General features: G+C 47.7%; 1 protein-coding gene across 7 annotated transcripts in view; it reads left to right on the top strand.

Moving 5' to 3' along the window:
* The first annotated feature begins 526 nt into the window (after positions 1–526).
* SLC1A6 (solute carrier family 1 member 6) overlaps positions 527–14,586 on the top strand; it is a 39,849-nt gene continuing 25,789 nt past the window's right edge. For 2 of the 7 annotated variants that reach the window (XM_038169191.2, XM_027471987.3), the window contains exons 1-2: positions 568–950; positions 11,489–11,652. Coding sequence is in view for 1 of the 7 variants with exons in the window: in XM_027471985.3 (XP_027327786.1) it covers positions 945–950 (6 nt within the window). In the remaining 6 variants the exon portion in view is untranslated. Of the gene's footprint in view, positions 951–2,095; positions 2,195–11,488; positions 11,653–14,586 lie in introns of those variants that run through there. The other 5 variants (XM_072029156.1, XM_072029154.1, XM_027471988.3 and 2 more) reach the window with 5 other exon arrangements.

The following is a 14,586-nucleotide window of genomic DNA, read 5'->3' as shown; positions in this document are numbered from 1 at the left end:
TGGTGCCCCCTGCAATTCTGTAGAAGTATCAGTAGGTGTTAATTAGTCGGTCTCTTGAAAGCAACATGAGCAACACCTTCATGCATTGGTACATGGGCTGTATGTGCAACACACCAGGTAGCATCAGCTCAATGTTCCCATGCAGGAGCAGTCAGGTGCTGAGCAGCTCTGCCCTGCCACTGGATCATCTTGAGCCAGCAAGGAGCTGGTCCCTGTGCTGCAGGTCAAGGCTGCGGTGTTCAGGGCTCAGGAAAGAGCTTGTTTGGCACTTTTCAGGGACCTCTGTGCATGTCTCTGTGCTCTGAGAAGGGCCCCCTCTGTTCTGACTTTGCAAATGGTTCATCATTAATATCAGACAGCATTATTATCACTGTGACTTGCAGCCACTTCTCTCCCCAGGACAAGCTGTCTCCCTCAGCTCTCAGTGTTACTAAAGCTGATCTCAGGCCTCCTGGCTCCTTCCTGCTTCTCCCTTCCAGCAGATCTTGCTGCCCTCCTGAACCCTTGCCCAACATCTCCCAGCAGCAAGCGCACAGGGTCTGAGCCCTGCCAGCCGTCTGCTCTTGCCATGCCGCTATCTGTGCGTGCTGCTCAGCCACGGGGACCGCCGCGTTCCTTCCACTGCAGCTCCTGCCGACCCTGGCTCCCAGCCCGACTGGGAGGGCAACAGCACAGCCTTGCTCCTGGAGGCCGGCAGAAGTCAAAGTCACAAGAAGGAACAAGGAGCAAGCCACGAATGTGATGCTGTGCGGGGCTTGTGGATAACTGCTCCTCTCCAAAGGATTTCTTTCCATCTTCGATAGCTCAGTGCCTGGCTTTCCTCTGCAGCTGGGAGTTTGCAGATGCTGTCGTTTGGCCTCAGCAGGCAGAGGTTGGCCCCTGAGTGAACTTGGGCTCCCTGCTGCCTCCCAAGCCTTCCAGATTCTTCGCTTCAGGTCTACTGCATGCAGGTATGGTGAGAACCTTGTAAAAGTAATAATCAGTGTGCCGATCGATTTTGCATCAAGACTTTGTTATCCACAGAGGAGATCCTAAACTTGGAGAGGATTTCTGATCCAGGGAAAGCACTAAAGGTGCTAAAAGACTTTCAATGCTTGGAAATACCTTTTTTTTTTCTTTTTTTTTTTTTTTTTTTTTTCTGGTATTCAGATATTCTGTACCATTTCCCATTGCCACAGGAATGGGTGATGAGGATATGGGATATATCTAATATAATTTGTTTATCTTACAAAATGTATGCAAATCCATGAAGCTCACACGCCTGTGACCTTTGAGAAGCAGCTTTGCTTCTGGGCTTCATGTAAGTAAAGGCAGGACATCGAGCTTGTCACCTCACTCACTCCTGTTCTCTCTTTTACATTTTCTGCCACAGCTATGTAAGACATGCACTTTAACCAGAACTCGAGAATTATGTTATGTGCTAGTTGCCTGGAAATGTTGGTTAAACTGAGCAAGCATCACTTCTTCAAATCCCTGTCCCTCTTCTGATACCTTATTTTAAAATAACTGACCTGGAAAGTGCTAACAGACCTCCCCCACTGGCTGTTTTTTGAGGCATTATTTTAAGCATGTGGATAAAACATGTATATGCATCTAAAAACCCGACTAAGGGAAAGCATATCATGAAAATGAAGCATTAATAAACAACCCTGTTACTGAGGACCTAAGTAAAATCCTTCAGAGCATGCATCCTGCTTGCACCTCACTGCCCTTCTCAGTGCCAAGAACATGTTAGTGCTGCAAGGTGCTTGTTTGGTCTCTTGGATGGTTGTAGAGACACTTGCTCTTCATTTCCTTGTGCCTGCAGTGATCACAAGCAGCTGGGTGCTTTGAGGCCATGAGCAAATGAGAGGCTGCAAGTTTTAGGAATGTTACAGGAAAAAGTCTGAATAATGTTTATTTCTTGCTTTGCTGTTTATACGTGTAGGCTTCTGAGATGCCTTCTGTGGTATTTCAGTGCTTAGTATTGAAAGGAATCCGGCAATAGTACGTTTGAAGTGCAAAGCCTAGTTTCCAGGAATTACAGCTGCCTAATTCCCATGGGATTTATTCCCATTGGTTGCTAATGGGTGGCTGCTGGTGACCTCAGTGACATTGTAACACGAGGCTTTCCACCCAGACACTTGCCGGCTTTTCTCGCCTCCTAACAGGGGATTAAACATCCCTACAGCAAGCACAGCTGCAAATCCGGAAGGTAGGAGCATGTCTGTGGGTGGGAGTGCGCAAGCATTAAAAAGGGAGAGGGGGGAAAGTTGTGCGGAAGTGTGGCAGAGAGAGAGGGGGGCTGGGAGCACTTGAAACCTTTCCGATCTTCGGCCAGTCAGTATTCCTTCAGTCCTGGAAGGCTAAATGTTCTAATATTTATTAGGATTACTTTGGGATTCGTGGTTTGAGAGTCAGAAGACACCACTGTAAGTCATTTGACCAATTCTACGCAAGTTTAGCAGGTTTCAGGTTGGTCTGGGGCAGGGATGTCCGCAGCTGCTCACACAGCAGAGGTGCCAGGAGAGAAAGCATCAAGAAGCTGGGTTCTTGTGCACAGCTTGGCCAGGGCTGGAGGAGAAGCTGGTCCTGCTGACATCCTTTCTCCAGAGCCTCACCCTTTGAGCTACCCTGTATTGACTGTCAGCCGTGCTAAAATAATACAATGAAACAGAGCAAAGGAAGCAGGATGCTGTTTCGTGTCTACTTCTTATCACGGTACTAAAAGAGCGCTGAGCAGATACTGCAGGTGTCCTGGCAAATGGGACACAATTCACAGCAGCAAAGCAGAGCAGCAGCCTGGCAGGCAGATAAACACACCGCTGGCAGGGCTTGCTTCCTAAGCGCCCGAGCGTGGTCTGCAGTGATGAAGAGGAGTGGAATTTTCCAGCCGGGCAGGCAGATTGCGCGTGCCATGCTCGCGCCTCCCCACCGTGGCTGCTTGCTGATGCCCATTTAGCTGCAGGCTATGAACTGTGAGATTTCTCAGGGGCTTCTCCTAGGTCAGGAACAATCACTTGAAAAGTAGATCAGAGAGCTCACAGAGGAGGTGGCCTGATAAGCTGGGAACGTGCCTTCCCTTTGGCTCAGTTTCTGTAATGAGCTGTGAGACAGTTTGCATTGCCTCTGTTGACAGCGTGCAGCCAGCACCACTCCAGGCTTCTCTGTGCTACAATTCGGGTCCTGGGTGCTTGCCTGAGCTCAGTCTGACACCCACAGGCATCAGGGCCACCGCTTCACCCTTCTGCTTTATGATCTGTGATAGGGGACAGGAACAATACCTCAAAGGAGGCTGTAGAAGGGTGGAGGTCAGTCCCTTCTCCCAAGCAACAAGTGTTAAGGCAAGAGGAAATGACCTCCAGTTGTGCCAGGGGAGGTTTAGGTTGGGTGTAAGGAAAAATTCTTCGCTGAAAGGGTTGTGAGGCATTGGAACAGGCAGCCCATGGAAGTAGTTGGGTCACCATCCCTGGAGGTCTTCAAAAGATGTGTAGATGTGGTGCTCAGCGATACGGCTTAGTGGTAGGCCTGGCAGTGCAAAGTTAAAGGTTGGACTTGATGATCCCAGAGGTCTTTTCTGACCTAAATGATTCTGTGATTCTAAGCCCAGTGCTGTACCTGCAGGTCAGGTGCTCCCTGCTTGTTCCAGGGAGACACAGACAACAAATCCACACCGCCTGGCTGGGTGATGGGTGCCCACCAGACACTTCTGTAGCCCTGTGTGGGGAAAAGTTGTCACTGAGACACCAGTTCTGGAGAAGGCTATACCTTCATCTGGATACTTCAAAGTATTGAGTGTTAGAGTAGGGCTCTACCCCAAGGTAAACAGGTGTTTTGTCAAAATTACGAGTGTAAGAAACATGACAGAAGGGTGTCATAAAAGGAGTGACAAAAAAGTCTCTGAAGAAGAGACAGGTAGAGTGTGATTTTCCTAGAGAGAACTGGTGGGAATGAAAGACCAAATCCATCGGGAGTGGTTGAAAGTAGCTGGTTTTAGGGGATTCTGAAATTCTGTGAAGGAAAGCCAAGGGTGCAGAATTGCCATACAGCTGTTTTCTCTGAAATCCTGTAGTTTTGAATTCTCCTTCAAAAAGCTAGTGAATGTTTGGATAAATTCCTAAAGGAAAGCAAATTGTGACATCAGATTTGCATGTCTACTTGCAAATGTTGTTTAAGGTATGCTACAGGCTCTTGGTGTGATAATGGCAGTGTTACTATTAGCACTAAGTTCAGTTCAGCTCATTTACAGCAGCAACTGACTGCTTCTTCCAAATTATCATGCATAATTTCAAGGGTCAGGTAGACCCAGGCTTATATAATTTGCCTGGAATTGTGGTGAATTCATCACCACCAGAAAGGAGTAATGCAGGTTCAGAAATTTTTCTAAATAGTATATTCTACTTAAAAGAAAATTAATTAACACAGGACTATTCCTGTCCTGAAAAAGGAGGTCAGACTAGATGATCACAAATGGTCCCTTTTGTCCTTGTAATATACATATATACAGCGTTGGGAACTAATGGAGAAGAGCATAATGCCAATGGTAATACCATGTGGAGAATACCAGAGAAAATGGGCCAAGTTAAATTTGGACAAATATATCATCGGAGCAGCAGAAGTATTTCCATCCTGTTTTCCCAGCTCAGAGAAGGCAGACTTAACCCACAGTAGCATCGGACCAAGCTACTTGAAATATCAGTAAGTTTCTTTTGACATTTTCCAGCTTGTACCACTCACTAACATAGGATGCCCAGAAGTCACATGCTGTTGTTGGAAAGCCATAAAAACCGTTCCCCTGAAGTAATGAATTGCCAGTTGAGGCATTTCAGGCTGTTAATATGGAGCAGGGTGTACATGAAGGTGCTATATCACAGTTTCTCATCCAGAGAAACAAATCACACTCAGAATAAGTAATAACCGTGTCCACTACTGTTCAGTGGACTGCTGCTCCTGCCAAGAAACATTGTTCACAAATTTTGTATTATTTGGCTGCGCAAAAGTCGCAATCAGACAGCATGGTATAGCCCACGTGCAGGTCTGCAGCTTTCTCTCAACCCAAAAGCTGTTTCTGTTCTGGCCTTCCTGCTACCATGGTCATCCTGTAGGCTCCCATCACCCTCCACTGAAGATTAAATTTCCCCCTCCGTGACTTTCCAGGACCCAGGGACCATCTCACATCCCTCAAGCCAGAGACTGTTCCAGAGCATCTGCTGCCAACCTAACAACCTGTTTCCTGAGTACCCAACTCTTATCTAGAAATTGTGTGGGATTCTCTTCTCCCCAGCCATTATTAGTTGCCCCATTATCACCCAGCTGTATCAGTGGGGAGGCTGGGGAAGGAGAGCAGGAAGGAGCTGCTGGGGACAGAAAGGGCAAAGTGAGACTCTGAACATGTTAATGCCCCCAGAAAAGACCCTGAACTGTGGAAGAAAATATGTAAGATTTGAGCCTCACTGTTTGAAATGCATCCCTCAGAAGAAATGTGGTGAAATCAGACAAGGCAGGAGATGAAGGGATAAGAACAGGTCACATTCATCTCATGCTAGGATGGACTTTTAGCTCCTGCCTGTCTGAATTGCCTCTTGGCGTGCTAGATAGATGTGTCAGAAATAAAGTTGTGGAAAAAGGGATAGGGAAAGCAGGGACAGCATCCTGTCCTGGCTGCTCCAAGAGCAGCAGTGACAAGGCACATCCAACTTGTGTAGCTCAAGTTTTGCATAGTGCCTTTCTCCACAGCAGGATATATTCTTATTGATCCGATTTGCATTTGACAGTTTCAATAAGAAATCATTTTTTTCTCTAAGAACAGTCCCTAGGAGTGATGCCATCTCTCATGCTGGCAGGATGTTTTATGGTCCTTCAAAAATTGTATGAAAATGGAGTTCTGAGAAATGCTTCTACCTGCTGCGAATTCACAGGTGAGGTTGCAGTACATGTGTCCTTAGAGCAGCCAGGGAAACTCAGCACATCCACAATTCAGCTGTCAAAATCTATGACTATGAGGGAACTGCCTACTACAAAAAGAAACATCTCATAGTGTGTGTACAGTTGGTTAACAATTAAAATGCCAGTAGAGCATAGAAGAGACAGCTCTGGTACTTTGCTTTTTATGACCTATCTACTGCAGAAGGAAAAAGTGTTTTTTCCAGCCATTGTAACAAAGAATCCAAGCTCAGCACTAATATACAGTGAAGCAATTGATGGCATCCTTGCTGAAACTCAACAGCTGCAACAGTGAATGGGGAAAGACCTGTCAAACTTGAAAGCAAGAGAACTGGGGAAGCTCTTCGTGCCATATGAAGCACAGCCAGGCAGAGGCTGCAGGAGGCAGAGCAGTGTTAGGAAGGATAAGGGCACTCTGCTTCTGCAAGAGAAGAAATGAAAAGAAAGTTCTCAATAAGCAATTATTCCTCCCCACCAGGCAGCGGGTGGTGGGGTGGGGGAATTCAGGTGAGTTTCCACTAAGGAACATATTGGAGATAGAACAGGAGATTCCAGTGGAAATATTAGTAAAGATTGTGGAAAAAGTTTGACAAAATGCTGGTTTTAGGACTTCAGACATCACCACCAGCTTAGGCATTTGCAGCTCGCACTGAGAGGGGCTGTATGTAGTGATATACTGAGGTTTGTGAAAAATGGTATGGAGCAAATGACACAGCCTCCTGAAGCAGAACTGCCCTTGCAAGTGTGCAGCACATGTTCCCTGTGTGCCTGGGAAGAGCAGGGAGCATGAGCTGACATTCAGCATAGCTGAAACCTCTCGATCCCATGTACTCTCAGCAGAACCAAGGAGAAAATGGCCACACCTCTGAATAGCAGATATGGCAGGAGTTCAGAAAAGTTTGTCTCACTCATCTGTTGAAACCCAGTCAAAAATCGGTGGTGAGAATTTTTTCTCATCAGAAATATAAATTTTTAACTATTACTTTCTTTGCTGGCCGTCAGAAATTCTAACCAGAATGTCCTGTCAGCAAGAATTGCACCAAGTCTCTTTTGGCCCTTCTGGCCCTGTTCTCCTTGGCCTTTGCTCATCCCCAAGGCTGCATCAAGGACGAGGCACCACAGAGCTCCACGACAGGGCATGCTGCAGTGTAACATGAGAGCTGCAGTCTATCCTACAAGGTAAAAATATGCTCGTGAGAGGCATTCTTCACATGAAGAAACATTACAGCTCAAGTGGGAGCAGATTTACATCAGCCTGATCCCAGCCAAAATGTTTCTTTACATTTCTGCTAGAATTTTTCTGAACATCGTGTGTTGCAAGAGTTTGAGTTTTGACTTTTTGTTTCAAAATAGGGCAAAAATAAATGTTGAAATATTGGCATTTCCCATAGGAAGGAAATTCCATTATTTGAGCAGCTCTGTGAAACAGAAAAGGAGGTTCATTTGCAGAAACTCTGCTAACTTCGAATGAAGGTCATGGCTGGACTACGCTCCCTGGGCCAAGTGAGCAGTGCAAGATAGAAAATTAATCCCAGCCCCCAAAGTAAGGTTACTGTAACAAGGGGAACCAGACCACAGAATTGCAAAATCCAGGAAAGGAAGAGTTGTAGGGTTGCTTAACATACAAAAAAAAAAACACATCTTTCCCCGTGGCAATTAGCAAGTGGGAATATTAGCAACTGGGTTTTCTAACACCCCAGCAGAAACCATCCACATTCCTCTGACAGATCTAGGTAAGGGTTGCTCACGGACCTCCACATCAGCATGTTCAGGTGACAAGGGTGCACACACCCTGGTGATTCACTGCAGCATGCTCCTTAATGTGTTTTTCACAGCAGTTCAGAGAGATTGAGCTCTTTCAAAAGGCTGTTTACAATAAATGCTGATTGTAAAGCAGTGAACCTATGGGATAACAGACACAGCTATCTGCTGGTTTTTGGGGTTTTGTTTTTTCCCAACCTGATCCTGCAGTCTCAATGCTTCATCCGAGTCGCATACAGCAACCCGAATGTGCCAGGACTGCATTTTAACAGGGATTCATGTGTGGGGCTTTCCTTATCATTACATTGGGAATCAACACTTGACGTCCATCTTTAGGTGTTCTGCTTTTCAAATACCAAAGAGGTAATCAAGGTCTCCCTTAAAAAACAAAGAGGTAATAAAGATGCAGACATTCTGCTGGGCCTGCAAACCTCCTTTAGAGAGACATAAACCCATAAGCCCTGTGTAAAAATCTGTCTCAAGAGCCCTTTCCCCAGAACTTCACTCATTTAGGACTGAGGTCTTTCCAAGCCGCACAGAGACAGAAACTGAGGGTGTGTTAAAGAGGGAGTGGGCGCCAAACAAACTGCCCTGTCCCTATATGACATTTTTAGTCTACTTGTGAGATTAGCATAAATCAGTTTGAAAGGCACTTTACAGAGAAAATCACAAGGGAGGTGATTTGGAAAAGCTGTTCCAGGCTGTTTCTCAACAAGCCCTTTCTTTATCTTCACTCTCAAATGGCTGCACGGAGACAGCTCAGTGGACTGAGCGGTAACTCAGCGCCACGAGGAGCCGTGGTCTCATCTCTTCTCATTGTGTCTCACAAGGGTGACATCGAGAGTTTCCCTTTTACCTGTTGTCGATAACTTGCAGTATCACATGGCCTCTGTGCGACGTGGCTGATGAGGTGTGCCTGGCACTCACGGGAAGAGGCGAGTCTCGGGGTCTTATCTCATGGTGGGGTTTGTTCCCCGAGGAATGCTCCACCCTGGGAAGGCTCTGCCCTCTACCAGGGCCACCATCCTGAGGGAGCAGAGCTCTTCACCTCCTCCATAGCTTCAGATTGCTGCTCCGTGCCCTACTTTATAACTTGAAGGTGTCTGGAAACTGCCGTAGGTAAAAGTCAAAATGAAACATTGAGGAAATTGGTGAAATAAAAGTGTTAAGGCACTAATCACTGTGAGTTTATGGCTAAAGGAGGCTTAGAGGTATTAACCTGGGGTTTAAGAAACTGGGTAGGAATTACTACAGACCCTAGGAGCCAAGCTGAACTGCAGGCATAGAAGGTGAAAACAGGCAATTATCCACCTTTAGTCAACCATTTCTCCTTCAAGTAGGTTCACGGGGAAAAAAAAGTGCAGCTGTTGCGAGATGGCCCAGTGCGTGGCAGCTCTGCCCCTCGCTGGGTAGTGTCAGAAATGCACTGTCCATGCAAAGAGCACTCTTCTGAAAGCTGCTGATCACCCAAGCCTGCAGCACACAGCTAACAGCGAAGTCAGGTACCCATCTGTGATAAAGCTGCTGGCTAAGGCACTGGGAGAAGCAGGGCAGGCGCACTAAGGGATGTCCTCCAGGACCACCCCACTGGCAGCCGATGGCCGTGAACCAGCAGAAGGAGCAGAGATGAGCTGTGCACAAGGCTGTGCTTACACAATCTGCCTCCTTTTCTCTCTGCTGCTGGACTGGCTCTCATCCACATTTCTGCAGGAATACTTTGGGTGCGTAGTGCAGGCAGAACGCTGGAGTCTGTGTCACAAAACCAGAGATATTTATTTTGGAAAAAAAAAAAATCTCACATTCCAATATGTGTTTTGCTAAAAAGATAACTGAAACTTTGCAGAGTACAGGACTAGGGTTTCCAGTCCCCAGCTGACACTCACATGACCTGAGACCTCACTGAACTTCTGTATCCTTCAGTAGGAAAACTAGCGCTGTTTCCTCCATTTACAAATGAGCAACTGAGTCACATGAAGACCGAGCAATTTGTCTGGTGCAGACAGTGTGTCCTTGCCTCCTGATGTAGCAATGGTCTGTGTCCATGCTGATTTGGCAGATGGAGGAAGTTAAAACAAGGTAGAGTGATAGAACTAGTCAAGACCATAGATTCCAAATGGCCCATCCAGCAAAATCCCAGCTAATCACCCTCCTGATTGATGCCTGTCTTTTTCTGGAAGGAAGCCAGTGTGTGTTGGGAGCTGCTCTCTGTAGCATGGGGCTGAGGAGGTTTAGCTCTCCCCTTCCCGCAGAGTCCAAAGAGGACAGAGGGCTGGGGGATTTCAGTTCCAGGACTCTGCCCGATGAGCCTGACACTGAGGCTTTGATCTTCTCCCTGTTGGATAAGTCACACTCTGTGGCAAGTTCTGGCTGCAGACACGGTGCACTGCTGCTGGTGTGTACTGAAGCTGGGGCACACAGCAAAGCCCCTACACCTGAAATAGGGAGAAGTCTACCAGCAGGTAACAACCAATGCATCTCCCTGTGAGTCGTGTATCTGACAGGAATAGAAATAGAAGTGCTGTTGGAACCTTGGGCTTGTATTTTGGTAATAATTCATCACTTTACCCCATCCAGAAGCTAGCACTATGTGTCACTCACACCTTCAATTTGACTTGTGTTTTTGGCATCATGCATTAGTGTACATTTTGTAATGCAGGACTCCCAAGTGCAGTGGGAATCAATATTTAATTGATCAATGAATCACAGAATCATTCAGGTTGGAGAAGACCTCCAAGATCCTCTAGTCCAACCTTTAACCCAGTACTAAAGTCCACCACTAAATCATGTTACTAAGTTCTACATCTCCATGTTTCTTGAAAACCTCCAGGGATGGTGACTCAGCCACTTCCCTGGGCAGCCTGCTCCAGTGCTGCACAATCCTTTCAGTTAAGAAATTTCTCTTAATATCAACCCTAAACCTCCCCTGGTGCAGCTTGGAACCATTTCCCTTTGTCTTACCACTTGGTGCTTGTGAGAAAAGCTCGATCCCCACTTCACTACAACCTCCTTTAAGGTAATTGTAAGGTACAATAAGGTCTCTCCTGAGCCTTCTCTTCTTCAAGTTAAATAGCCCTAGCTCCCTCAGCCGCCCCTCATAAGACTTGTTCTCTAGACCCTTCACCAGCTTTGCTGCTCTCCTTCGGGCACGCTCCAGCACCTCGATGTCCTTCTTGCAGTGAGATGAGTAAAGACAGTGCCTGCTTCCTTGAAAGCAGAGTTTGGCTCACTGACAGGCTGGATTACTAACGTATTTCCTTTGCACACCCAGTGAACGGATTCTTGCCTTGTGACTTGCCTAACACACCACTGGGAAATTACAGCTATTTGGCTGAGGCACAGACACATGTCCATCCCCTCAGGCCGGTCTGGACAAACCACAGAGGTGTGTCTGGATCTCTGAGGCCCTGCTTACACAGACGGGGCTGGTGAAGGACCTGCCTGCTCCGAGTATTCAGCTGTTGCTGCCGGCTGGATTTCTGCACACAGCCACCCTCGAGGAAGGCAGCAGACTGAGGGGGCAGGACTGGGATGGGGATGAGATCTGGTTCTCATTTAACAGCTCACCCTGCTCTCTGTTGCTACTAACTCTCTTTGCAGCTTGTGTGAGGAGGGAGAAGAAAGTGCAAAACCTCTGGTATCGTTAAACTCAGTGTGGACTAAATGCAACATCACGGTGACAGGTGCTTGCTGTCCTCTGGTCTCCTGCAATCATCGAAGATTTTTTCAGTCTCCTCCTACATGCCACTCCCCCACCCCCTACTGCCATGTATCCTGAGCATATTACAGTCTTCCTTTCCTCTCTCAGGAGGTATTGCTCAGAGCTCTCTGCTAACGCTGCACCTTTCTAAGGAGAAAATCCTGCATCCTGCCTTTGAGCTTAAAGAATTAAAGAACAAAACAACTCAGAATAATCCCCCAAGCCGAAAAAGACCCGCTGTTGTCCTGCTCGACAACTGACGCTTGTTCCAGGTGAGTGGTTTTGTCAGCAAATCTGGATGCATGAATAAGAGCGGTGCCAGGTCCAGTGGCTGGAGGACAGCAGGCGATTTCCTTGGGCACATGCATGAGAGGGCAGGAGGGATAGCTCTCGCCCTGCTTTGGGAGAGGGGACTGCCCCCAAGGGAGTGCTTTAAAAGTGGGACTGTGTGCTTGGGGCTGGGTGAAATGCCTGGTGGGCAGGCAGAAAGAGCCAGCCTCGTCACAGGACATCAGTATGAGCAGGGGGCTTTGGAGAGAAAGGGACTTGTCCTCCCAGGATTGGATTTAGGCTGCAAGCCAGCTGATCAGTAAGTGATCACTGTCACTGCAGGGCTTAGTGGGGATGAAATTCCTGCCCATCGCATGGTCCCCTCCACTTGGCCGGTTCCCTCACACTGAGATGCGCCAGCAGCTGGACCCTGGGCAGATCCGTTCTCATCCTGCGTCCATCGCTGTGGCAGGAGTTGGCTGGGGGGAAGCTGGCTGCCAGTCAGGGAGTGAAAAATGGACAAACCCTAGCACTGCACCGAGTGGGAAGCCCTGCCAGGGGCTGCTATAGCAACTCAAAGACGGCTGAGTTGAGCCCAGTTGGGCTGGTGAGTGGAAGTTTTCTGTGTAGGCACTTTGGCTGCATTGCTTTCAGCATGTACTGTCCTTATGAGGGCAAGCAATGGGGCGGGCTGTAGAGGATCCAAGAACAAGAGGGGTGAGGGTGCCTTCAGCCCCAGGCTTTGTGAGCCCTCTCTGTCTTGGTCCTCAGTACTGGAAAACAGAACACACAATGGCACAGTGGCTGGATTCAGTGCTCCTGACAGCAGGCACTGAGCTACCAATGTGGCAGTGAGACAGGAGCGGAGGCACCCAAGACAGCCCCTGTGAAGTGCCTGTTTTTCTTGGTGCTGGAGGTATTTTGTAGATTCCTGGTCTGGAGTATCCATTGTCTGCCCAGAAGCAGGTAGGACCTGCTTGCTGTTAAACTGAAGTTGCCAGGCCACTGAGCAGAGCCCCGAGAGCAAGGCACGGCCCTGCCTGCCCTCCACGAGCAGCCTGGTGGATCCCTTCCTCCCAGGCTTGATCCTTCCCTCTCTCCTCCCAAGAGTGGACTATTTAATTTCTGCCTCCTTATTTTCTGACCCAGCTCCAGAAGCTGTCCACCTCAGAAAGACTCAAGCAGCTTTCTCATGGACCCTCTCTCCTCCTTCTCCTTCTTCTCCCCCTTAGCATGCTTCCCTGCTGCTCCTTGTGGAGACTCCCTCCTTGAAAATCCTACTCATTTTGATATTAAACATAATAGCAGAGTTTCCTTGGAGACAAGAGAAACAGTGGGCTCAAAAGTGCTGATTATTTCACAGTTCCTGGCTGGCTTTCAGCAATGGAAAAAAAAAAAAAAAAAAGAGAGAGAGAGAGAGAAAAGGAAAAGAAAAGGAAAGGAAAGAAAAGAAAAGGGAAAAAGTAAAGAAAAGAAAGAAAAAAGGGAAAAAGTAAAGAGTTGTGTTAGAAAGAGGGAGCCTGGGGCAGCCACTCTTCAGGGGGGCACCAGCCACTGACTTCCTTTTCCAGTGCTGTCTTTACAGCAAGGCTTGCCTAAGCACTGGGCCAGTGCTCGTGGCACTGGTGTGACAGCACACGCTGTACCGAACACCACAGCTTTGGGATTCTGTTGCCACTCCAGTCCCTGGAGGCTGGTAAACTCGAGAGAGACTTTTTGATGGGCAGTTCTAATTTGGCTGATTTCTGTCAGTCCCGGGAGTACAACTGACTAATTAGATTAACCCTTTGTGTATTTTTCTACACAGACTTTAGCAATAGTGGGACAACAACATAAAGCGCTAGCATTTAAGTCCTTATCTCCTATCCATTTGTCCCAAGGTGTGACAAGAGTGTTTCTTCCAGCCCAGAGCTTGAGTCCACCAGGAGACACCAGTGCTCTCCTCTGCTGTGCTGGCCACACAGGTTTTTGCGTTGCACTGGGGCTGGGTTTGTGCTATCTGGCTGACATGTCTGCAGTACTTGGGCAGAGGGAGCAGGGGACGGACTGAGTGCTGATGCTCTGACACACAGGAGGACAAAGGGCGAGACAAAAATGCAGAAAGTCTTCACTTTAACTTTGCATTTACCTTCTCCAACACCAAAGACCATGGCAAGAGTGCCCTGTAATACCACATCCTGCCAGTGTCCGGGAACTTCCTTGTCCCAGAGGAGTATCTCACAGAGGATTGCACTTGACTGATGGTTCCCCCTCTGCTGAGACACCCCTGGGGTCCTCAAAATCTGTCTGCAACGAATGGCACTTGGTCATTTCCCTGAAGCAGCGTTTTCTTGTTTATTTTTCAGTGTGGTGAAAGAGTGCTGTGCAGGGGTTAGAGGGTGAGAGAAGAAGAGAGGGAAACCAGACCATAGCCCTGTGCCAATTAGACGTATAAATCAGTTCCAGGACACAACTGGGGATGGGCTTGTGTCAGTGCTGTGTGAGAGGCCTGCAAAGCCTTGTCACGCAGTGTTTCAGCAGGACATGGAAGGACCACAGAATGGCTGAGATTGGCAAGGACCTCTGGAGATCATCTCATCAACATTCTTCCTCAAAGCAGTGTCAGCCACAACTGGTTGCTCAGGACCATTACTCAGAACCATGCCCAGTCTGTTTTTGAGTATCTCCAAGGATGGAGACCCCACAGCCTCTCTGGGCAACCTGCTCCAGAGCTCAACCTTAAAGAGTAAAAACAAAACAAAACAAAACAAAACAAAAAAAAACACAGCTCTTTTCTTATGCATAAGTAGAATTTCTTTGTACTTCAGTGTCCACAACTTTATGCTTTGTTCACCTCCTCCCCCTCCTGGCCTATTCTTGTCAAGGAGCCTATACTTGTCTTCTCCAGCTCTTCTGCTAGGTGAGCTGTGCCACCACATCTCTATGAGTTCAACGAG

The sequence above is a fragment of the Anas platyrhynchos genome, chromosome 29, assembly GCF_047663525.1.
Source record: "Anas platyrhynchos isolate ZD024472 breed Pekin duck chromosome 29, IASCAAS_PekinDuck_T2T, whole genome shotgun sequence".
In the NCBI taxonomy this organism is placed as follows: domain Eukaryota; kingdom Metazoa; phylum Chordata; class Aves; order Anseriformes; family Anatidae; genus Anas; species Anas platyrhynchos.
The sequence above is the reverse complement of the archived record's forward strand: the minus strand, read 5'-3'. Positions and strand labels throughout refer to the sequence as shown.